The sequence below is a fragment of the Felis catus genome, chromosome C2 (assembly GCF_018350175.1).
Source record: "Felis catus isolate Fca126 chromosome C2, F.catus_Fca126_mat1.0, whole genome shotgun sequence".
Lineage (NCBI taxonomy): Eukaryota > Metazoa > Chordata > Mammalia > Carnivora > Felidae > Felis > Felis catus.
Window position 1 is genome coordinate 143084798 of NC_058376.1, and position 26120 is coordinate 143110917.

At 38.6% G+C, this 26120-nt stretch overlaps 1 protein-coding gene across 18 annotated transcripts in view; it reads right to left on the reverse strand.

The window, feature by feature from the left end:
* The window catches only part of NEK10 (NIMA related kinase 10), a 230936-nt gene that overhangs the window by 66583 nt on the left and 138233 nt on the right, over positions 1–26120 (reverse strand). For 17 of the 18 annotated variants that reach the window (XM_019810798.3, XM_019810803.3, XM_019810797.3 and 14 more), the window contains one exon: positions 16476–16689. In XM_019810798.3, the coding sequence (XP_019666357.3) occupies positions 16476–16689 (214 nt within the window). Of the gene's footprint in view, positions 1–16475; positions 16690–24480; positions 24633–26120 lie in introns of those variants that run through there. The other variant, XM_045037710.1, reaches the window with a different exon arrangement.

Genomic DNA, 26120 nt, shown 5'->3' on the forward strand with positions numbered 1-26120 from the left:
ATTCCATCTGCGCATTTGTGGCTGAATTCACTTAGTCCCTCTCTATAAAAAAATGCATCCCTGCAGGCTACCACGGGACAGACAAGAACAGAGGTGCCAAGATGCTCAATGACAAAGGTCTGTGCGATGCGGCAAAAGAAAATGCAGCGCTAAGGGAAAGATACGTATCAGTTAAGCGGAAATTACTGTCACCTTAACATTTGCCCTCTCAAACAAACATGGGAATAAAAGGTACAGCATAAGGAGAACAGTCAATGGTGTTGTCATAGCACTGGATCGTGACATGTGGTAGCTAGGCTTGTGGTGAGCAAAGCCTAAGGTAGGGAATTGCGGGTGTATACTACACTATCCCGTACTGTGTCTTATACCTGAAATTAATGTGAGCTCACGTGCCAGCTATACTTAGTAAAGTAAAACAATGCTACCAAATCTCAGCACCACAGTGGGCGAGTAGGACTTAGTTTTTTCAAATTTCAGGAAACTCTGCAGCAGTAGTGGATGCCGCCAGGCCATGGAGAGAGAAAGGCGCCGTCCTCTCAAAGGTGCAGAGGCTCCAGTGGTGACCAACACTTGCTCGAGACAGGTCCAAGGGTTTACTTTTGTTTTGTTTTGGATACTCTTTCTGAAATTGAATTGACACCCACAGCCACCAGAGGCAAGTTTCTAAACTCCATGGTGACAGAATTGAAGGTAAAGAAAATCTAAGATCATATGAGCGACGGGTGTTAGAAGTCTGCCTCCGAAAGCTCTCGCGTGTTTCTGTTCCCTAAACAAGACAAAACATGAAAAGAATAGCAAAGACATCTTGTGCAATGCAAACTGTCCCATCAATGTTATCTCTTTTTCCTAAGAGTTTTTTCACGGTACTTTCCTCAAGCTTCCACCAAGATGCTTGGAGATCTTTCTTGCTCTTTCTTGGAGCTAATGTGCAGTTGAAGCGTTTTCATTTTCTTTGTCGAGTCCTCCATCCAGTGACTGCTTTGTGACTCAGCATTGTTCCTTCCTGTTTTTTGGGTCTACTCCTGTCTACTACCTTAGAACCTAAAATGGAAAATGCTTCGGACACCCTTTGGATTGCTCATGTGTTCTCAGAAATCTTCCCCAAGCTTAAGACTCGTAAGGAGCTTCCAATGCCAGCCTCAGTGCTGCTGAAGCTCAGCCCGGACACCAAATTCAGGAGCTTCTTCTAAGGCTCACAACTTTCCTTCCGAACTCACTCAACCCCTTCCGTGTCTTCCTCCTTTTTCTGTCCCAACCCACAGATCCTTCTTCCTCCAACATCTTCAAGTGAAGTCAGAAATGTACACAGAAATAAATTTAGGGCTTTCACATCCTTATGACTTTTTATTAGAAATAAATCATTTACTGCCCTATTCTAAAGCCCACAACTGGATTTACGACCCTGTAGGGACTCTACACCCAAGATGTGTTGCTATCAATGTTTAAAAAATAAAGAGAGAGATAATTTTTGAGTTGACAAAACTCTATTGCATTGATGCAATTCGATGTCGGAATTCATATATCTCGAAAACTGGCAAAACTTCAGCAAAGGCTTTGTTTCTTTTTAGAACAGGCATGGAGAAGACATCAAAGGAAGACATGTTTTCTTCGGACAAATGAAGAGTGAAGAGAAGCTGTGAGTCCTGACACAGGTATCCCAGACTTGAGGAGTTTTGACTTGTAACCAATACCAAAGAACCAGGAACCAGATGGCTTGCAAATCAAGTCATTTGCAACCAGTAAAATTGCATCCGTAAGTAATTGGGTGTTTGCTCAACTTCTGAAAAAGGGGAATTCACATACTGAGAGAGATGCTTTTTCAAACTCTGTAAGAGGGGAAGCAATAAAGCGATAAAGCAATGTAGAATGTATAGTTTGTTTTAGTTTGAAAAAAAACCCCTCTGTTTCTGTAATCTCCTGCAGCAGTTTTGCTTCAAAAAAATCTATATAGTTCTTGAACTTGACATAAAAGATACGTCACTGTAGACACATTTTTCCCAAATGTGATTTCCAGACTTTTTCCTTGTGAATATTTGAGTACCCAACTCATTGCCAACTCACCCCTTGAAGAACTGGAGGCTATTTTAGTCCCTTTTGAATCCCTCCATGCCTTGCACGATGCTTTACACATAGCAAATGCTTAATAAGTAGTTGCTGTATTGAGACAGAAGGGAGAAAAGGGCCAGGGAAGTAGGTGAACTCCCCTACATGATAAGTAGGTTTTGTAACGTCTGTGTTTGTTTTCTGTTTGTTTGTTTTTTGTTTTTGTTTATCTTGCCTGTTTATCCAGAATCCTGGGTCAGAATCCATCGTGCTGTTTCTCTAAGAGCTGAAGAGACTATCTGGTGATACACCAATGAATAAGAGTGAATGCTTCCTTTCCTTTTTCCCCTTTGCATGTTTGAGAAGTTGTAAAGCTCGATTCATCTGTATTAGAGATGGCTGGCCCGGCAATGACAATCCGGCTCCTCTGTAACCCAGCAGGCCCTGGCTAAAGGCAGAAATGGTTAACTGTTTTTAACCTGAGAGTTGAGGCCATTAAGATGTTTTTGAAAGTTGCCTCCAGCAAGTACATAAACCTATTAAAGGGAGCTGGGGGGAGCAGGGAGGTGCAGCCTTGGGGGATGCAATTTGGCTGCTGTCATCTTTTTTACTTTTTGATTACTTAAGATTTTTCTAGGAATAGAAGAGGGAGTTAACTACATTTTTTTTTGGCATCTACATATCTCCCAGGAACGGATGGACACATTCTGTGCATCAATATGGCAGCAAGAAGAAGACAATGCAAATGAGACAATAAAATTATCACTGATATGGAAATCATCACCATTACTGGAGACACTTCCTGTCACAGTGCTGTTATAGGCACAATTATGTTTAGCTCGGTTTTGCTCATTATAATGTAATTTTTTATGTGTGCAGCACATTATAATACATTTTCAGTTGAATAGCAGTTCTAACAGTAACAGCCTGACATTGCCTAAATTAACTGCAACAGTAGGGAAAGAATTAAGAGAGCTATTTTATTAAAACTAGTGCAATTTTTTAAATTACCCAGAATGTTTTCTAAGGAGAGAGAAAAGCAAGAAATAAATATAAAACATAACACTAACTATATCCTATAGATGCTTTACTTTAGCACGATAAAGAATGTACTATTTCTTTTGTTCTAAAATAGTCACTCTATTTGAGCTATGTCTTTGCCTAGATTCTCCTATTTGTTTAGTTAATAACCATGACCTTAGACACATAAGTTCAGGGCTACCCACGGCTTGACAGCAATTCACCTGGCTGAGGTGATCTCTTTTTAATGGCAAACCACGTTCTATGCTTTTCATGGAGGATGGCACAAAGAAAGTCTAAATAGGAGACAGATCATTACCGCATATTATTGCGCATAAGTTCTTTCCCTTAATTTCAAAGTATTAAAAAAATCAGTCAGTGTGATCGAGAGGGCTGAAGGGGCCACACAGACCCAGGCCATAGCTGAGTGGACTGGCCACTTCAGCAGGTGTGGTGAGAGGCTCCTGTCCAGGACCTCACTCTGGGACACTTGGTTTTGCCATCACGGAGAGGTGGGCTGCAGGAGCAAGCTTGGAGCCTGGTCCCTTCCTACGGCAGCTGAGGATCTTTTAGCTTCAAAGTTGTTTGGTGGATACCCCTGTCTATTTTGTTTATGAAATCCTGAAGTATTTCCCTGCTCTTGTGTTCCACATATCAAGTAGAAGAGCAATACGTTCAAATTAAACCAGAAAAACCGGTGTGTAAGGTGCTGGAAATAACTAAATTTACAAATATTATATAATAAAGGAAAAATATTATCTTCAAGTTCAGATATTAATTATTTTTTATTTTGGACTTCTTAAAAATATTCATACAAAGCTAAATGTTTGGCTTTAATATAATTAAATGCATATAATTATGATCCTACTATTATCATGACATTCTCTTAATTAGAACTTCTTAAGAGCACAAGAACATACTAACGAACTATCACCAAACTAAGTAAATTAGAGAATGAATTAATTATAACAATTCAGTATAAAGTTCCACTATCAAATTTACCATGCTTGATAAAGTTTCACTGCCACCCCATAATTAATCTAGTATCAGTAATAGGTTCTCTGTGTTTTCTAATTCAAAGACAGGTTTTCTTTTTTTTTTAATTTTTTTTTCAACTTTTTTATTTATTTTTGGGACAGAGAGAGAGAGAGAGAGAGCATGAACGGGGGAGGGGCAGAGAGAGAGGGAGACACAGAATCGGAAGCAGGCTCCAGGCTCCAAGCCATCAGCCCAGAGCCTGACGTGGGGCTCGAACTCACAGACCGCGAGATCATGACCTGGGCTGAAGTCGGACGCTTAACCGACTGCGCCACCCAGGCGCCCCAAAGACAGGTTTTCTAGAAGTAATACTACTAATAAGGAAGAAGAGAAGAACAGTGCTATAGTCTGAAGGCATCTCTTATTAAAAATACCGAAGATTTAGTCTACATCAACATTTACTGACCACCCTTTTGTTTCAAAACTGCACATTACCAAAGGAAAAGAACTGAATGTATGTGTGAAAACTTCTGAAATCATTTCAAAGGAGGCCAAAAGCAGGTAATTCCATTTGACATATAGAAGAAGTCATGCACAGAGAATCAGCAAGTGGTCAAGTTTTAAGACATTCTAATTCGGATTGCTCAAAAACGAGAAATGCGGTTGAAAACCAGCACTGCTTACGGCATGAACACAGTATGGAATTAGACATGGGTGGTATCAGTATGAGTGAATTAGAATACAAATTAGAATTCTACTTACTGTTTCATTTTTAATATGGAATTACACAAAGAAATGTCTACCTCTTGTCAAAGCACACACTTAGTACCTGACATCAAAATACCAAACTGATTAAGTGCCAGTAAACAAAGAGTTAAAAATCAAGGAGAAGAGGGGCGCCTGGGTGGCGCAGTCGGTTAAGCGTCCGACTTCAGCCAGGTCACGATCTCGCGGTCCGTGAGTTCGAGCCCTGTGTCAGGCTCTGGGCTGATGGCTCAGAGCCTGGAGCCTGTTTCCGATTCTGTGTCTCCCTGTCTCTCTGCCCCTCACCCGTTCATGCTCTGTCTCTCTCTGTCCCCAAAATAAATAAACGTTGAAAAAAAAATTTTTTTTTAAAAATCAAGGAGAAGAATCACCATCATCTGTTACCAATCTCCCTGCTTCCGTTCTTAGCTTTCAGTAGTCAACTGGTACACAGCAACAGCTATATCATTTTAAAACATTATGTCACCCTTTGCTCAAAACGCACATCATTCAAGTCTATACCATGGACCACACCAGCCTTATCTCCTCCTCTCACCCCCTGCTTCACTCAATTCCAGCCACACAGGCCTCCTCGCTTGCCCCTTGAATTTGGCAGGTATGCCCCGCCTCCAAATATTTGGATTTGCTGTTCCCTCTGACATCAATGTTGTGCCTCCAGATATTTGCAAAGTTCACCCTTCTAATGTATTCAGGTTTCTGCTCAAACGTCATGTAGTTATAGAGCCTTTTCCTGACATCCCTATTTAAAATAGCCTGTCTTCGCACATCTACCAATCACTATCACTTTGATTTCTCACATTTTTGTCCATAGTACTTAAATGTATATTAATTTATTTATTATTTGTCTTTCTTTACTACGAAGATGGAGTTCTTTCACTATTCCGCTTACTGATAAAACACCAGGCTAGAATATTCCCCAGAGGAGAATAGATGCTCAATAAATTTTGATAAACAAATGAAATAAAAGACCGATTCTTCAAAGTACTGCAAAACTCTTCCCCATATTAAAACAGAAAGTAGAAATGAAAATAGCAGCATTAATAGTGTAGAGGAGGGCCTGGACGTGGCAATTTTGGAGACAGCTCTGGTTATAGAGGAGGAAGAGAAGGAAGTGGTGGTGGAGGACCTGGATATGGCAGCCTGGCAGGGGAGGGGTGGCTATGGAGGTGATTATGACAAGTGTGGAGGAGGAAATTACGGAAATGGAAATTACAATGATTTTGGAAATTATAACCAGCAACTTTCTAACCGTGGTCCCATGAAAAGTGGAAACCGTGGTGTTGTCAGGAACATGGGGGGACCATAGGGTGGAGGAAACTCTGGGCCTGGAGGCAGTAGAGGAAGTGGGGATATGGAGGGAGAAGCTGATATTGGGCTTCGTTGTGTAAATAGGAGAGGATGAGAGCCCAGAGGTAATGGAACAGTTTCAGGCTGTCAAAATAATAACGTTAAGGAAACTCTTATCTAAGTCATGCATAAATCTGCAGTGATATAGCAGAAGATACCAGAGCAGATGCAGAGAGCCATTTTGTGAATGCGCTGGATAATTTAATAACTTTACCTGGCTATGGAGGAAGGGGTTGGGGAAAAAATGCCTTCGGGACAGTTTCTGAGCTTTTCAATTGTTATTTCTTTCTAGTGGTTTTGTAAGTGTAGAAGCATTCCTTCTTTGATAATGTTAAACTTGTAGGTTTCAGGTAACATGTGAAACCTTTTTAAAGATTTTCCTCAAAGTTTCAAAAGCTATTAGCCAGGATCATGGTGTAATAAGACACAATGTTTTTCTTTAAAAAAAATTTAAGTGCATGTGTAGAGTTAAGAAGCTGTTGTACATTTATGATTTAATAAAATAATTCTAAAGGAAAACAAAATAGCAACATTATTTTTTTGAAGAAATCGACAAACTGATTCTAAAATTAATAAGTAAATATAACAGATCTAGAATGGCCAAATCAAATTTGACAAAGAAGAGCTAAATTGGAGCACTTATACAACCTAATTTCCAGACTTCTTAAAAAGCCAAAATAATCATGACTGTGTTGTATTGGCTGAAGAACAGATACACAGATTAATGCAACAGAACAGAGTTCAGAAATAAATCCACATATATAGTGTCAAACGATTTTCAAAAAAGACATGTAGTAAAGTCAGTGAGGAAGGATTAGGCATTTTAAGAAATGATGCTGGGGAAACTGGGCACCCATAAGGAAAAAAAATAAATTTCAATCTCTTCATTATTCTATGCATGAAGTTAAATCAAAATGGATCACGGACCTAAACATAAAATCTATAACCAGAAAGAATTTAAAAAACAAAAAAAACAGCCTATTTTTGCAATCTTCAGAGAGGCCACAATTTCTTTAACAGGATGCAAAAAGCACTAGCAACAATGAAAAACTAAATAAGTAAACAGGACTTGAACAAAATTAAAATTTAACAAAATTTCTGCTCATCAAAAAAATATCATTAAAACAGTCAAGTCATAGATTAGGAAAAACATTTGCAATACATATACATACATACATACAATACATAGTCATATATAGACTACTTAAAGAACTCCTAAAGTCAACAAAACAGACCTTCAGTAAAATAATGGCCAAAGATTCGAACAGATACTTCACACACACACACACACACACACACACACACACAGAGATATATAATTGATCAATAAGGAAATGTAAAAGTGTTCAACAGCCTTGGCTATCAAGAAAATGCAAACTAAAACCACAGAGAGGTACCCTTTTATTCCCAACACAATGGCTAAAGTCTAAAAGACTGAAAATACCAAATGTTTACAAGAATGTGGAACAGGTGAGCAAACCTCATATATTACTTCTAAAAATGCTAACCAGTACAATTTTGAAAAACTGCTTAGTAGTTTCTTTTAAAGTTAAACATACATCTACCTTATGACCCGGAAATTCTACTCCTAGGTATTTGTCGAAGAGAAATGAAAGTATCTCCATAAGAAGACTTATATAAGAAAATTCAGAGCAGTCTTATATAAAACCCCAAATCTGGAAACGACGTGGTGTTCATCAACAGGAGAACAAAATATGATACATTCATACAACATAATACTATCCAGCAACATAAATAACTGCCAAACACAACATCATGGATGAATCTCACAGACATTAGGTCATGTGAAAGAAACCAGATGCTAAAGCGTACATACTCTGCGATTTATATGAAGTCACACGATAGGGAAAAGTAATCCATAGTGTCAGAAATCATGGCAGTCTGTCCACGGGCAGGGAACTGCACGGCAAGGGGCATGAGGGAAATTTCTGAGGGGATGTAAATGTCGCGAGTCTGGTTTCAGGTGCAAGTTGACCTTGTGTCAAAAGTCATTAAACTAAGTGTAAATTATACTATATGTAAATTATATCTCAATAAACAAGGGGGGAGTTATGGTGTGGATGTAAGAATTGTGTGTATATTTGTCTGGGAGCCTAAAAGGCATTGCTTTATTTTTTTAACCCGTAACAAGTATAGAACATTTCCAAAACAAGTCATGATTTTTCCCGATAGTTCTTTCACTGCATCATTATTTGTTGCCTTTTCACAGCCTTGGGGGAAATTCAGCCAACAATTAACCAGACAATAAAAGCAAAGATGTTCACAAAAATATTGTCCTTTTAAAATACATCATTTTCTACATGGCTTAATTTAATCTCTTAGCAGAGGATTGCAGACACACGCCTTTAGTGGCGTACTCAGCAATTGTAAATGACATATGGTATAATAAAAATAAAACAACTCAGATAAATAAATAGCACAACGGTTTTTTAAATTTGCACTACGAAAATGAGAATCGGGTGCTCGCGTATCTGTTCAATTCTCAAGTGGTCAACTTTAAAGATATTTGAGAATTTAAGATAAACATCCAATGCCTCTTGATAAAATTTGCTAAGAACATATAGATATTGTATTAGAAAACTACAATAAGAATCCCAGAGTAAAGAAGTGAAATTATGAAGGGACTGTGGATTTAGAAATTAATCTATGCTGACAAGCACTCTACTAGCTGTTTCCCACACAAGGTAGATGGAATTTAGTACAATAATTATGTGTGCCATATGTCAGCAGTTTGACAATATGAGACGATCACATAAATCTTTTGTAATTCACCGAAAGTTTAGAGTAAATTTCTAGGACTCACTACAGGAACATTTACTCATCTTTTTTATTTTTTTTTAATGTTTATTCATTTTTGAGAGATAGTCAGTGTGGGTGAGGGAGGGGCACAGGGAGAGGGAGACACAGAATCCGAAGCAGGCTCCAGGCTCTGAGCTGTCAGCACAGAGCTCAATGCAGGACTCGAACTCATGAACTGTGAGATCATGATCTGAGCCAAACTCAGATGCTTAACCCACTGAGCCACCCAGGCACCCTAGGAACATTGACTCATCTTAAGCATGAGATAATTTATCAAGACCAAGTGTGATTTTTGAAAGATCATCTTGGTAGATACATAGAGGATGGTTAAGGGAGGGAGATGATTCTAGATAACTTGAGTAGAATGGATTCAATCATTTGGAAGGTCTTCAAAGCTGAGGCTTCTTTGCGATGAAAAAGAAATTCTCTCTGTGGACAGCAGTTTCAGTCCATGTCCAAGAGTTTCAACTTGCCCTTCCTGCCAGCCTACCCTGTGGATTATGGACTTACCTAGTCAGCCCCCACAATTGTATAATTCCTTGCAATAAATCTCTTCACATGTATCTCCTACTCGTTCTGCTTTATACACTGTGCGTAGGACTGTTCTGTATCCGACATAATATTAGCATCCCTGGCTGCTTCCCCTTAAGTACCAGTAGCGGTCAACATCATTGTGATAAACAAAATGGCTCTCCTGATGACCTCCTGTAGACAGTACAGAGGTGATATACTGAATCACTGCTAGGGATGAGGAAGAGAGTAGAGGCAAGAAAGCTGGATATCTCACCCTATGTGAGATAATGAGAATGAGAATTGTAAGGATAAGATGGATTTGTCAGACATTTCAGAAATAGATTTGATAAAAGATTGCTAATAAAATGGATGTAGGATTTGAGGGAGAGTGAGTTGAAGAAAATGTTCAGGTTTCAGGTAAGGTGATGAAGTGGAGAACATAACTGGGTTAAAGAAAGAGATTCCATTCACTGTGAGAATGGCTCAGCATAAGGTACTTATTAGACATAAGGGTAAATGTCCAGCCCCAAATCTATGTCTGTCATGTAGGAAAGGGTACGATCAGGCACACAGTTTTGGAGGTCTTCAGAAAATGGATGTGGAAGTTATGTTGTAAAACACATCCAATGTATTTCGCCTTCTTAGAATATATTGTGTACTTTTTCTCCCAGAGCCCTTATACTATGGAGACCAGACCATGAGGCTGCGGCTTACAAACCCAAGGAAAGGCCTAAATGAAGAACACGTGGGGAAAGAGAAGGTCATGGTGGAAGGGCAGTTTCTGGCAGTGTGGATGGGAAACAGGGAAGTCTTTCTGAAGCTCAAAAAAGGAGCCAGATGGGAGAATAGAAGATAAGTCAGGTTCAAGAATCCATGTTTTTCCTCCTCACATCCTTTCTAGCAGGAGTGAACATTGGGAGTAGAGCAGAGGGTGTGAGGGGGCAATTCAGGTTCGGCCAGAAAAGACTAGAAGCTTCAGAGAAGCTTCATGATCATCATAATGCTATATACCATGTAGTTGATAAGGGCATTTAGTAGAAGGCCCATGAGGGTAGATACCCTGTGTTCACTGTGGTATCCCCCACCCCTAGAATATTATCTGACACTAATAGGCACTCAGTAAATATTTGTTGAATGAATAATGGAATGACTGGCACCTGGGATAAAGGAGTAGGAAAGAAAAGAGAAGACGGGACTCATACTATGTCCCTTTACTCTCAGTTCCCCGTGGACTATGCCTGGCAGAGGTGCGAATCCAAAGCTCCCAGGCACCACAACGGGAACGTGGAAAATGGATGTGGAGCTTCCGGTGAGTCCACCAGGCTATCACTGCGTGGAGAGGAGCACAGAGAAAACAGTTCAAATCAGGGAGGCCACGGTAGGCCCCCCAAAGCTCTAGAGATAGGCTCACCTCATCTAAAGTCAGAGAGACCAAAAGAAGAAGGCAACATGCAGAGCCCCCTCCCACTGGTGTGAGGATGCCTGAGCAGTCTCCTGTACCCAGCTGCCATCTTGGGAGGGGGAAATGGTGAGGAGAACCCTTGAAATGGGAGACAAACTTTTAGACAAAAGCAGTTGATACATGTGACAATGGTCATATCCACCATTTTCTGCCACCGGCAGAAATAATATATATATGTTATATATATTATTATTATATATGTATTATGCCAAAATAATATATATTATAGAAAATAAGGTTCCCATTTTGGATAATTTTTACCCAAATTCATCTGAAATGGAAAACCATGGAACTGGATAAAACTCACTTAAGGGAAGAGCAAGAAGAGAAGCAGAACATAAAAATTTAAGAGTCCAGGGAGATATAATAAGAAAGAGTATTCAGAGATGTAGGATGGAAACCAGGACAGAGGAGTGTGGTTGAAACCACAGGAAGAAAAAAAAAAAGCTCAAGAAGGAGTTATGAACAAGAAGGAAGAATTAGCCCTCAGTTTGATAATTTGTTGTCAGTTATTCTGGAGAAGTTCAAGGCTTTCGTCCATACTAACCAGGATTAAATTCAAACATCATGACTAGGTATTCACAAACTTCTGCCATTTAGCACCAGTTTGCTTTCTCAGACTTTGCAAAGTATACATATCAAAATATGCACTATAAATCAGGAGATCCAACTTTCAGTGCTAGGACAAACTGGCACACTAGCTTGGTGACCTTGGGCAAGCCTCTTCTCTTGGTTTCTCTTTTCTAGCATAAAACAGTTCCACTTCTGGGGCACCTCGGTAGCTCAGTCGGTTAAGTATCGGACTTTGGCTCAGATCATGATCTCATTGTTGGTGAGTTTCAGCCCCACATCAGGCTCTGTGCTGACAGCTCAGAGCCTGGAGCCTGCTTCAGATTCTGTGTCTCCCTCACTCTCTGTCCCTCCCTGTCTCATGGTCTTTCCCCCTCTCTCAAAAATAAACAAACACTAAAAAATACTAAAGGGGCGCTTGGGTGGCTCAGTCGGTTGGGCCTCTGACTTCAGCTCAGGTCATGATCTCATGGTCCTCGAGTTTGAGCCCCACGTCGGACTCTGTGCTTACAGCTCGGAGCCTGGAGCCTGTTTCAGATTCTGTGTCTCCCTCTCTGTCTGCCCCTCCCTCACTCATGCTGTCTCTGTCTGTCTCAAAAATAAATAAACGTTAAAAAAAAATGAAAAAAAATACTAAAAACAAATACCATTTCTAAAATGTGATTAGTAGTCCTAAGTAAACCAAGCTGGTATATCCGGAGTTCATGTACTTTTGCTATTCTTTTCCATCCAGGAGTGACTTCTTACCTACTTTTCAAGGTCCAAACTTACCCTGCTTGCTTTGGAGTCTCCCTGAACTATATCAGCCATAGATCTCATTTGATATTTACCCAAATTTCCTCCATTTGATATTTACCCAAGTTGCATATGTGTCTTGGCTTCCCAGGTAGACCGTATAAGTCATTTCACAACGGGGACCACTCCTTATAATTATTTATAACCTTCATAGTACCAAGCACAATGTCTTACATTCAGAAGACATTCAACAGATCTTTGTTCTTCCACTGTTTTGTTAAATTTTTTAAAAAGTTTATTTATTTTTGAGAGAGAGAGAGAGAGAGAGAGAGAGAGAGAGAGAGAGAACACAAGCAGGGGAGGGGCAGAGAGAGAGGGAGACACAGAACACAGAATCCGGAGCAGGCTCCAGGCTCTGAGCTGTCAGCACAGAGCCCAGTGCTGGGCTCAAACCCATGAACCGTGAGATTATGACCTGAGCTGAAGTCAGACGCTTAACCAACTGAGCCACCTGGGGACCCCATGTTCTTCTATTATTAATTATAAACTGTAAGCACTTTCAATTTTTCTCTTTTTGTATTGTTCCCTGTTGCGTTTATGGATACAAAAATAGTTATCCAGACTGAATGAACTTACCATACTAGTAAAAAAATCGTTTAGCTATAAAACAGAGATGATGAAGATAAAAGTACCTGACAAATATCACTGGAAGAGGAGTGGTGAATCCCTGCAAAACTTACCCTTTAAAAACATGCTTCTTTCATGATTACCCTTTGGTCTCCCTGGTACGTTCAGCTCTGCTCCACTTGTACACATAGAAATACACTTTATTTACCAATGTTAACATTAGTCTAAAGCTGTATCCACAAAATCCCAATAATCTGAGTGAAACTGAAATTTTCTATTGATTATCCAGATTATTGTAGGCTGGGTTTTAACCCTCATCCTCGCATTTGCTGGTGAAGATCTAAGCAGTGCACTGTTTAGAAATGCCTGCAACCAATTTTTCTGCCTGTGACATAAGACAACGCCCAAAGGGCAGCTATTCTGCGTGTTTAACACGTTGTGCACAATGCCGAAACACCAATCATGATTTTGACTACTACAATGCCACAGTATGCTCTGTAGTACGATAGCTTTTATTATATATTTAAGTAAAAGTTACACCTCATTTTTCTCTGCTTGATTCTTATTGTTCTTGACCCTGTGCTCTCCTTGTGACCTGTTATTTTGAATTCTAAAAATTAGAAAGCTTATTCTTCAAAAAGAAAATATTGCTTCTCTTTCACAGGGTCTAAACCACAGTACACAGGGGTGGACATTATTATGAAGACTTCTCTGTCCTTTTGAAATATATATTAATACTCGTCTTTACCAGCCTATTATGAAAATTGCCATAATTAAGAACGAGCTAATGTGTGGAAAAGTAAGTAGCATACACCCCATGACATAAGAGCCCTTAATGTTTCTTATCAATTGTTTGCTTACCCACTAATTTGCAAAATCCAGCAATTCATAATGGATCTCCTTATCAGTGTTGAAAACTCATGAAGTTCTACCACACCCACTAATTTCTCTTTCCTTTGACTATTGCTTATCATTGGATTCTGTAATTATATTACTGATATTAACTGCTCTGGGAGGCATTCCACTACATTTGAAATGAAACGATCATAATCTATAACAATACTTAAGAAAAAAAGAGACATAAAATTCAATACCTATAATTTTCCCATCAGCAATGGTGTGGATGTAAGTTTTTTAAAAATAACAATTGGTACTTAGCAAGGATAATGCCAATTAGCTGCATGCTGTCTTTTGATGAAATATAATCATATTTCCTTCTCAGTTCTTTAATAAAGCTGCATTTCTCCTTTTAGTTAACCTTCAATAAATCCAGAAATGAAAACTTAACAATATGCATAAAATAGTGCAAAAGGAGAAGATATTTTATGGTTTTTTTAAAGTAGTAATATCAACTTTGCCTACAAGTAAAGCACTTCTCCACAGTCCCTAAGAGACTGAATGCTCCATGAGGACATTGAAGCTGGCTAGTAGCACGCGCTCAATAGATATATGTTAACTGCATGAAAACCACACACAGATTTAGTACTAACGGACTAAATGAGCAAGTTGCATCAAAAACTTTTTTTTTTTACATAATCACTGTTCATTTTATATAATTTTGTGCCACTTTTTAATTTGCATAGTTCATTCAAACACATTAACTTATTTGATCCTAGTGCCTTCTGCAATAGGTAATATTTTCCCCCTCTTTATGGATGCGTACAGAACCTCTAGAACCTCAAAACTCCCTCATCGATAATAGATCACTCCCTTTGTTTAACCTTGTTATGGCCGGAGAGCTAGATTTCTAGTTAAAATGGCCTTCCAAATACATACTGAAATATTGATAGATGAGATGATACGGTGTCTTGGGTTTGTTTCAGAATAACCTAGGGATGGCAGGGAGTGGGCAGTGGGGTGGGCATGAAGACAATATGTCATTGGCTCAAAGCAGCAAACTCTTGAAGCTGGAGGGCTGCTACACAAAGTGCTATCTTTACTTCAGTAAACGTATGAAATTTTCCACACTAAGAGTTTGAAAAAAAAAAAAAAGCCAAGGAGAAAAAGTAAATAAATAAAACAGTCATTCTCAAGGTGTTTTGCTAAAGATAAGAGGATTTTTGCTGTTAGATTTTAAACTAACTCCACCTACCCCCACATCAGCTACACGAATCTAATATAAAATGACTCTTTTATGTCCAACTGGAAATTGGCTAAGTAGCTTTGCAGTGCAGAACTTAATAGAAGGCCTCAAATACTTAAGATATATAGAAATGGCCAAATCTCTCACATTTTCGTTTACTGGGAACACTATACTCTGAATGCAACATGACATCCGTAGAATAGTTGCCTACTTTTTACAAAGTCAGGTAGTAAAATAACAAGAAAAGTGAGGTCTAACTCACTGTATATAAGATTTAACTGTGTTCAGCAAGAGCTATAACTCCAAGTTATATGCTCCTAATCATAAACCAAGGCCTTAGATAATCACCATGGATTGTTCTGTGAAATTACAGCTGGACTCAGCAAGGCAATAAGAATGAGCTTCTCCCCCCAGAAGAAAACTATATTGAACCTTCAAACACTAGATTCCAAGTATGTCAAGACAAACACACCAAACATTAGTGCTTTGCTTTTAATAGAAAGTAGTTTGATGGAAACTCTGTTATTCAAGAAATCAGAAAAAAAAGGAAAGAAAAGAAAGGAAAGGAAAAGAAAGGAAAGGAAAGGAAAAGAAAAGAAAAGAAAAGAAAAGAAAAGAAAAGAAAAGAAAAGAAAAGAAAAAAGAAACCCAGTTGTATCTTCTCTGAAATCAACTTTTTATATAATTTTCCCAGCTGAGGCAGAACAGTTCTTTAGGGTCCTGGAAAGGAATTCAATGAATAAGTACTCTGATCAAGAATGTTATTACGACCCTCTTTTCTTGGACCTCATGCCCAAGAGGGAAGGAAAGAACATCTACCAGGCTGCAGGGTCCCTTACGAGATCCCTGCTTGTGGGGAGCCCAGAGCACGAGCAAAGGACAGATCACGGGTCACAATGCAACAAAAGCTACGGGAAAGCAAGAGACAGCAACAAGAACATCACTGGTCACCTGCACATGTGGACATCTGTGGCTTTTCCCTTTTTCAAGCTATGCTTAGAAATAAACTTAAATATCAAAATAATTTAAAGGTTACTGGCAAGACAGATAAAAGGATATATTCTGATTTGAAGCATGGGAACATTATTACCACCACAAACAGTAATGAAAGCAATTACACTAATAAGACAAAATTTTAAGGCAATTGTTATTTCTTTCTCTGAATTAACACACAACATTTTCATCCATCTTCCCCAAATCAGATTGCTAAAGAAATAAAATACATGCATTCACTGCTACCTATACAAAGAGCATAATATAAACTTAAAGAATTGCTAAGAGATGCCTCTAATTAGGTGTATTTCTTTGGAAAATAATTTATATTGACTTATTTTAACTATAAGTGTAAGATCTAGAAAAGGATGCAAATATGTAACTATATAATAGTGAAACACTGCGTGTAGCAATTAATATTTTCCTAACTTAAGATAACCTTCCAGTAAGACAAGTCTGAACAACTTCAGACATCCTTATTAGAGTTTATCACGAATAGACTGAAAGATCTGCACTTACATGAGATAACAGGGCCAGCTCCTGGTGACATGTGACAGCATTCCGATTGGCTTCCATAAAGTACCTCTGCGTGCGCTTCCGCTCCCGTTCCAGCTTCTTCTCCAAAGCCAGCTGGGATGTAGATAAGTTGTCTAAATACTTCATCATGACATCTGATATCATCGAGCTGACTTCTACAATATCTGGGCGGGCTTCTGCATCAGGAGTGAGGCACCTAAGAGAACATAAACTAATTACAGCACTCTGGTCAATGTTGGGACCAAGGCCATGGGGTGTGGAGGTCAAAGTTAAACCCCACTGTGTGTCCACCATGGTGTCTGTACCCAAGAACACCTGAGATAAGATGGACATCAAGCATAGTTTTGAATCCATGACTTCTCAAAAGGTGTTTGGAATGTTTGGGAAGCCGAGGGAGGCAGCACTGTTCTCTTTGCAGTTGGGCTGAGAGGCAAGGGCTACAGGCTGAGCGTGAATTGTTCCTCAGGTCTCAGGACAGGTGGATACGGTCACCCACTTCTGTGTGAACTGGTTATTTTCTATAATCACTGCCAAGTCATCACTCAGTGAAACAAAGAGGGATCCCAAGAATGTAGGCCCTGATGACCACCCTGATGCACCAAACGAAAGGAAGGTTTTTAAGGGATCACAACTTATTGGCTTTTCCCAGCTGTACAGCAGCAATATCAACCCAACTTGATTAGTGTGAGCCTTAGAAAACATGAAGTCATAAAACTAAAATGCAATCCAGTTACTCAGAGGTTTAAGATGTCTGTAATATTTTTTTTAAGTAGCTAATGTGACACGTTGCATGTTAATATTTTCTGTGATTTGGAGGTCGGAAATGGCAACCAGCTTATTAAAGAGAGTATTATTTATGTCACAGCTAAACAGTAATACAAGGATATTCAAGACACCACGGAACCAGTTATCATGATCATTGTTAGCATGCTTTAAATACTTCTGGTACTCACTATGATATTTTAATTCAAATTCTCTAATTTCACTGAAGCCATGTTCTTCTTAATAAACTTTACTTTATTTGGACTTTGAGAAAAATACCTACTTTGCACATCTGTATTTGATTTAGCAACCTATAGTTCATACAACTTTCACCTATACTGATGTCTCCAGGAAATATTGGGGAACTATTTTATTTTTATTATTATTATTCACAACATAAAATAAGACTCTAACTTGTTAATTTGCTAATTACTCTTTTAGACTTGATTATGAGTAAAATATACATCTTTTAACTAGATTTTAAGACATTATCATCTCATACTTAATCTTTGTGTTATTTCTTGCTAAGGCAGTGGTCTTGCCCTCTGGTTATAGTGCAAAATCAAAGTGTGGTGCCCCAGCAGGGAGTGAGGAAATCAATCTCCCTTCCCATAGTCCAGCGTCCTAAATGATGGTAGACAGGAAACCCTCAAGAGACTTCAACCTCCATGCCCACATGACGTACTTGATACCTGAATTGGAGATGGGCAAGAGGCCCCACTGTGTCACCCACTCAGTGCACCATGATGCTACCAAAGGATGGCCTCATTTTTGCCTCACCCGAAGATGCCAGCAGGGCACATGCTGCACCCTGATCCTCTCCTTGTCTGCATCCACAAAGCAGAATACAGGATGTTGACACACCCAATCACCACACCAGGTAGAGAACAGTAGCAATGATGGGACAGGGACAGGGTCAGGAACAGGGAGCTGGAGGCGAGGTAGAGGCCAGGGCGTCAGGAGAAGATGGCTGAGAATCTATGTCAGAGAAGTAGGAAGTTGGAGGGACCACTTATGAACTGAGGCTCCCCGGCCTCAAACATACATGCCCCTTGCCTCCTCAGACTTAATTTCCAAAACATAAATTTAAAGATAAAATTATTAAGAATCTCATGACTTTTAATGCAGAGGCTTAAACACTAAGTGCAGGGCAGTTTTGAGTATGAGGCCATAGGCAGTGAGCATTGGTCATAGATCATCCCTGCTTAGATATTTCAGAGAATTCTTAAAAGTGAACAAATGCTGGGGCACCTGGGTAGCTCAGTCGGTTGAGCGTCTAACTATTGGTTTCAGCTCAGGTCACAATCTCACTGTTCAAGGGGATCGAGCCCCACATCAGGTTCTGCACTGATGGCAGGCAGACTACTTAGGATTCTCTCCCTCTCTGTCTGCCCCTTTCCTGTTCTCTCTCTCTCTCTCAAAATAAACAAATAAACATGAAAAAACAATTTTAAAAAAGAGTGAACAAGTGCTTCAGTGATTCTCCAATAAAATAAACAAAATTGTGTTGTAGCAAAAACCTAGGTCGTTCTACTCACCTCACCCCCTTTGTCCACACTCTGCTCTGAGAGACCAGATGGAAAGAATTAGAAAGATGTGATGTTCAGTTGTATGCATTTTGTGTTTCAAGAAACAAAGAGTTGAGGATTATGGTGGTGTGAGTTGTTCCCTTTGTCTCTCGCCTTCAATGTATAACCAGTAGGGCATCCATAAACCAACAAGGTTTCTTCTGCACAGCACACCAGGATGCTGGAGTGATCCATACATCCGTATAACTGAGGGTGAGTGGATCGGACTTCATGGAGGGGGTAGAACCAAGGATAAAGTGTCAGAACTGAGGGAGACTGAAATTCTAAAAAAGAACCAAACAGACATTCTGGGGCTGAACAACCCGACAAATGGGATGAAGAGTGCATTACAAAGCACTGTAAACACAACAGATCAGATGGAAGAGAGAATATGTGATCTGGAAGGTAGGAATCTGGAAATGATTCATGTGGAGGAGAAGAGAACTTCTATGTTTAAAATGACTTTTACAAAGTGAAGAAATCCTACGAGAGCTATCAGACTGCTTTAAGAGAGCCATCAAAAATAATGGGTATACCATAAGGAAAAGAGAAGAAGGGGGCAGAGAGGCAGTTAAAAAAATAATAGCTGAGAACTTCCCAAAGCTGGGGAAGGAACTAGACATAAAAGTCCACGAAGCTAATAAATCACCTTACTGTCTCAATGTAAAAAAAAACTTTAAGACACATTATAGTGAAGCTGTCAAAAGTCAAGGATAAGGAAAGAATCTTAAAGGCAGCTCGGGAAAAAGAGACTAACCTACAAAATAATTCCCATTAAACTATGAACAGATTTCTCTGCCGAAAATCTACAGGCCAGAAGAGAATGGAATGATTACTCAAAGTACTGAAATATAAAAATCTTAGGCAAGAAAACTATCCAGCAATGTTATCCTTCAGGCATGAAGGAGAAATAAAAGATTTCCCAAACAAAAGCTGAATGAGTCTACCACCACTAGACCTGCCTTACAGGACATGTTGAAAGGAGCTCTTCTGCCTTAAACAAAAAGACAGAAGTACCCAGATTTTCAAGTAAGGTGATAAATAGAATCACAAAATTGTACACAAAATTGTACTTCTATTTCAGAATAGGGTGTTAAACTATAACATAAAGGTTAAAGGATAAAAACATTAAAAAAAAAAACCTGTACATGCCAACAATTTAGTAGTAAACATATAGCATAAAAAGAGATAATTTGTGACAACAAAAATATAAAAATGGGAGAAGGAAAATGACAGAACCTGTATAGACAAATGAAGATTAGTTGTTATCAGCATAAAATGGACTATTTTATCTATGAGACGTTTTACATAAAGTTCATGGTAACCACAAAACAAAAATCTAGAGCAAAGACACAAAACCGCAAAAAAAGGGGAAACTAGGAAAATTATCATAGAAAGTTGCCAACCTAAAATGTAAACAGAAACACAAAGAAAAAGAAACAATAGAGATACAAAACAACCAGAAACTAAAAGACAAAATGGTAGTAGTAAGTCTCCATATACCAATAATCACTGTCAATATAAATGGATGAACTCACCAATCAAAAGGCACCGAATGTCTAGACAGATTAAAAAACAAGACCCAACCAAATGCTGCCTTCAGGAGACTCATCTCAGCTCCAAAGACAAACATAGATTCAAAGCGAAGGGGTAGAAATTGATACTCTAAGCAAATGGTAACTAAAGGAAAACAGATATAACCATACTTATATCAGACATAGTAGGCTTTAAGCCAAAAAATATAATGAGAGACAAAGAAGGTCATTATATAATGATAAAGGGGTCAATACACCAAGAAGATATAACAATAATAAATATACATTCTCCCAAGATCTTTGCATCAAAATATAGTAAGCAAATACTATCAGATCTTAAAGGAGAAATAGACAATGCAATAATAGTAGACCCCACTATCAGCAATGGATAGATCATCCAGAAACCAGCATTACCTTGATACCAAACCAGATGATAAAGACACCACAAGAAGAGAAAACTATAGAAAAATATCCCCGATGAATATAGGTGCAAAGATTCTCAACAAAATATTAACAAACAAAACTCAAGAATACACTAAAAGGAGAAAACACCATGGCGAAGCGGGATTTATCCCTGGGATACAAGGAAAGTTCAACACATACAAATCAATAAATGTAATTCGTCACATCAGTAAAATGAAAGATAAAAAACTACTTGATCTCAATACACACAGAAAAAGCATTTGTCAAAATATAGCATTCTTTTATGGTAAAAATCTTCAGCAGATTGGGTATAGAAGGAATATATCTCAACATTAAAAAGTCCACATACAACAAACCCACAGGTAACATTATACTCAACGGAGAAAACTTGAAAGTGTTTCCTCTGAGATCACAAGCAAGGCAAGGTTGCCCACTCTCATCATTCTATTCAGGATAGTATTGGAAAAGTCCTAACTAGAGCAATGAGGCAAGGCAAAGAAACAAACAACACCCAAATCAGGAAGAAAGAAGTAAGATTTTCTCTGTTTACAAATGATATCATCTTACATATAGAAAATCCCAAAGAGTCAATCAAAAAAAACTGTTGAAATTAATCAGTGATTTCAGGAAAGGGGCAGGTTACAAAATGAACTTACAGAAACCAGTGGGGATTCTTTTATACTGATGATAAAGCATTAGAAAAAGAAATAAAACTATCCAAATTGCAATAGCATCAAAAATAACAAAATACTTAGGAATAAATTTAACCAAGGAAGTGAAATATCTATACAACAAAACTACAAGACTTTGCTGAAAGAAATTGAAGAAGACACAAATAGATGGAAAGACATTTTGTGTTCATGCATCAAAAGAGTAAATATTGTTAAAATGGCCATACCACCAAAAGCCATCTACAGACTCAGTACAGTTCCCATAAAAATACCAAAGGCATTCTTCACAGAAATAGAAGGAACAATCCTGAGATTTGTGTGGAACCACAAAAGGCCCTGATTAGCCAAAGCAATCCTGAGAAAAAAAGAATAAAACTGGAGATAACACACATCCTGATTTTAAACTATACTATAAAACCCTACTAATAAAAACATTATCATCCTGGCATAAAAATAGACCCATAGACCAATGGAAGAGTATAGAGAGCCCCAAATTTAAATTCCAGAATATACATTCAACTAATATTTGACAACAGAGCCAAGAACACACACTGGAGGAAAGATAGTCTCTTCAACAAATGATTCTGGGAAAAGTGAAGAAATACATACAGAACAAAGAAATTGCCCCCCTATCTCACATCACTCACAAAAATTAACTCAAAATCAGAGACTTAACAAAGACCCGATACCATAAGACTCTTAGAAGGAAAGGAAGAAGCTCCTTGATATTGGTCTTGGCAATGATTTTTTTTTTTTTAACATGATGCCAAAAGTAAAAACAACAAAAGAAGTGACAAATGGGACTACGTCAAACTCAAAAGCTTCTTCCCAGCTTCTGCTCCTTAATTAACAAAATGAAACAGCAGTCTACAGAAGCAGAGAAAATTTTTACAAGCCACATATCAGATCTACATCAAGAACAAAACACAATTTAATAACAATAAAACAAATAACCTGATTAAATTGGGCAGAACTAAACAGATATTTTTCCAAAGAGGACATCAAAATAGCCAATAGGCACATGAAAAGATGCTCAACGTCACTAATCACCAAGAAGACGCAAAGAAAAACCATGATGATCTATCACCTTACACCTGTTAGAATGGTTATCATCAAGAAGACAAGAGATAAAAGGTGCTCGTGCGGATTTGGTGAGAAGGGAACACTAACACTGTTGGTGAGAATGTAAATTCCTCCAACCACTACAAAAAACCATATGGAGTTTCCTCAAAAAAAATAAAAAATGGATCTACCATACGATCCAGCAACTCCACTTCTGGGAGTACACCCAAAGGCACTGAAAATAGGATTTCAACAAGGTATCTGCACTCCCATATTTATTCACAAGAACCAAGATATGGAAACAACCCAAATGCCCATCATCATATGAATGAATAAAAGAGTTGGGTGTATATGTGCAATGGGACATTATTCAGCCATGAAAAAGGAAGATATCTTCCCATATTTGGCAGTAGAGATGGAACTTGAGCACATTATGCTAAGTGAGATGACTCAGAGAAAGACAAGTACTGTATGATATCACTTATATGGAATCTAGAAAAATCAAAGCTACAAAAAAATAGAAAGTAAATGGTGGTTATCAGGACATGAGGGGTAGGGGCTATAAGAATGATGGTAGCTAAGTGTACAAACTCGTGATGAGTAGTAAATAAGCATAGAGACCTAATGCACCGAATAATGAATATAGATAATAATACTGTACTGTAATTATATGATATGATAAATATTGCTTCAACAGCAATCATATTACAATATATCAAATATATACAATACATCATTATGGAGACATTGTACACCATAAATTTACAAAATGCAACATGTCATATTTACTTTGGGATGGGGGAAGAGAAAAAAAAACAGAGTTGGGGGGGTAATGTAAAGATCCCTTTGTCCTTAAAACTAGCTGAAAGCATTAACTTTGTTAGTCATCATGACCAGCTCTGAAACAAAGCACCAGACAGCTTATGCAACCAGGCACAGATCGAGAAATATAAGGCAATTGAAATATTTTGTGCATAAAAGGAAATGTTCTTCTTTTTAAAAAAGTAAACAGACAATACTCTCTTAACAGTGTACTGGAAGGTAAAAATAGTAATGTTGGTACTGGGCAGAGCAACAGAATGGATTTATTTTCTGCCCAAACTCTTCAGGGTTGCTAAGTTATCCTCCCAATGTAAAAGCCTACTAGGAAAGACAAGTTCCAGTGACAGAATGTGCTTGTATGCCATATGAACGGACAGGAAAAAGGAAAGATTCTACACATTAGAAACACAACTGCATGAACTCTACTTGAGACCGGGTGTAGACAGTGAAAATGAGATGGGAAAGCAGAAGGATAATATAATTGGAAACAACACCAAGTATGAAATTTAGAATGAGTCCAGTAAAGTTTCCCATTAATGGCTATTTTATATTCCAAAGGCTCTATCATGTTGTTGTTGATCAGCTCTGAGCCTAATTTGCTGAGTCATAAATGATTATTAAGACCGACTTTTACCTTTATATATTCCTTGCATCAATTTCCTAAAGAAAATAGGAAACTAAAAAAATAGAAAATTGAATTTGCTTCCTTATTCTTTTGGAACTTAATTTTTAAAGACTAAAAATCCAAAGCAAATTAAATATGTAATTGCATAAAATTCATGGCTGAATTTGGTTTTATGTATGTCAAATTTTGTAAAGATAAAACTTTGTGATGTGAACCCAGACAACGAGTCTCGAATAACTTAAATGAAGACCACATCTGCTACAGAATGCACACGTTAATGTATGATCAGTTACCAAATTAAAACTAAATCATCAGTTCTTACTTATTATAGCATCTCAGTGTTTTGAATTAAAAGTGTCCTTATGAACATTTCATCCCGAGTCCCCTGATGGTGATCATTCATCCTCTTAAACATTCTGGTGACAGGGAACTCACTCCCCACCCAGCAGCCTGCCTCACTATGGGCATCTCTAATCCTGACACATACTTGTTCTTTTTTTTTTAAGTTTATTTATTTATTTTGAGAGAGAGAGAGAGAGAGAGAGAGCACAAGAGAGTATGAGAAAGGGAGACGTAGAGAGACAGGGAGAGAGAGAATCCCCAGCAGGTTCCAACACCGTCAGTGCAAAGCTCAACGCAGGACTTGATCCCATGATCCATGAGATGATGACCTGAAACCAAGAGTCAGACACTTAACTGGCTGAGCCACCCGGATGCCCCCGGCACATACATCTAACGGTGAGCTGACCTGGGCCTCCTTGGAACTCCACTCCATGGTTGTGGCTCCACTTTTCTGAAGTCCAGAGAATAAACTCAGTTGTTTTCACATTTTTGGTGCCATTCCATTTTCACGCTTGTATCCCAAACTTGTTGACCCAACCTCCAACTCACCATGGGAACAGCCCCACTTCTCTCCATCAACACCACCACTATTTCAGTCAGATCCGCCATCATCTCTCGGGAGATAGCTAGATCCGCTTCCCTTCCCTCCCCCAATCCTTCCTGCCTATTCCCCACGGAGCAGCCAGCATGATCTTTCCTATAGAAGAAATTTTCGCTATATGCCAGCCTATAAATGACCTTAAATTTTCTCCTCAGTACTTGAGATAAAAATTCAAAGTCCTAGACGTGGCCTAGTTGATCTGGCCCCTGTCAGCCTCCCCAGGCCCTCAGCATTCTTTGGCTATTCTCTTCCTTACTTGACATGTTACCTCCAATTTCTTTTAGTTCCTCAAACTAATAAGCTCTATGGTCTATGAAATGTTTTCTCTACTCTGTTTACTATTTGAGAATTAATGGTTGTTTAGGTCTCGGATTACATGTTCTTTCTAAATAGAAACTTCCCCCAAGTCGCTAGACTAGGCCAAGTCCTTCTGGACTCTCTCATTGCTTCCTTTACCATTCTTCATCAAATTTATCAGAACTTATTTTAGATACCTACTCCCATAAATAGTAACACTAATATTATTAATAACAATACCTAATTTTACTGACGGTTCACTTGATGCTGGCACTGTGCGAAAAGCACTAGAAGCGTTATCCTATTTAGGCTTTGGAACCAGCCCAGGAGTAGTTACTATTGCTACCTGTACATCACAGATGAGAAAAGGGGTTGAATGGAAGAGTAGGGATTAAAATCCAGCTGATTCCAGGGGCACCTGGGTGGCTCAGTTGGGTAAGCAGCCAACTTCGGCTCAGGTCATGGTTTCACGGTTCGTGAGTTGGAGCCACAGAGTCAGGCTCTGTGCTAACAGCTCGGAGCCTGGAGCCTGCTTCAGATTCTGTGTCTCCCTCACTCTCTGCCCTTCCCCTGCTCCGTCTCTCTTTCTCTCTCAAAAATAAATAAACATTAAAAAATAGATCGATCGATCGATCAATCAATAAAATCCAGCTGATTGTAGAATCTATTGATGTTCTTAAACTTTACATGTAGTATTGGTATCTGACTCCTCCACTAACCTGTTAGCCCCAAGACACATGGATACCAGTAGCCAGGGAGCCTGTCAGAAGCAAATTATGGCCCAGTGCCACAAACTCAGAATGATGTCTCTGTACATTTTCTCTGCACCACCCCTCCCCTGGTCTTTATGGCACTCAAATACCTATGAAAAAGAGAAATTAAATGACTAAATCTGGTATTCTTGTCTTCACATCTCTGG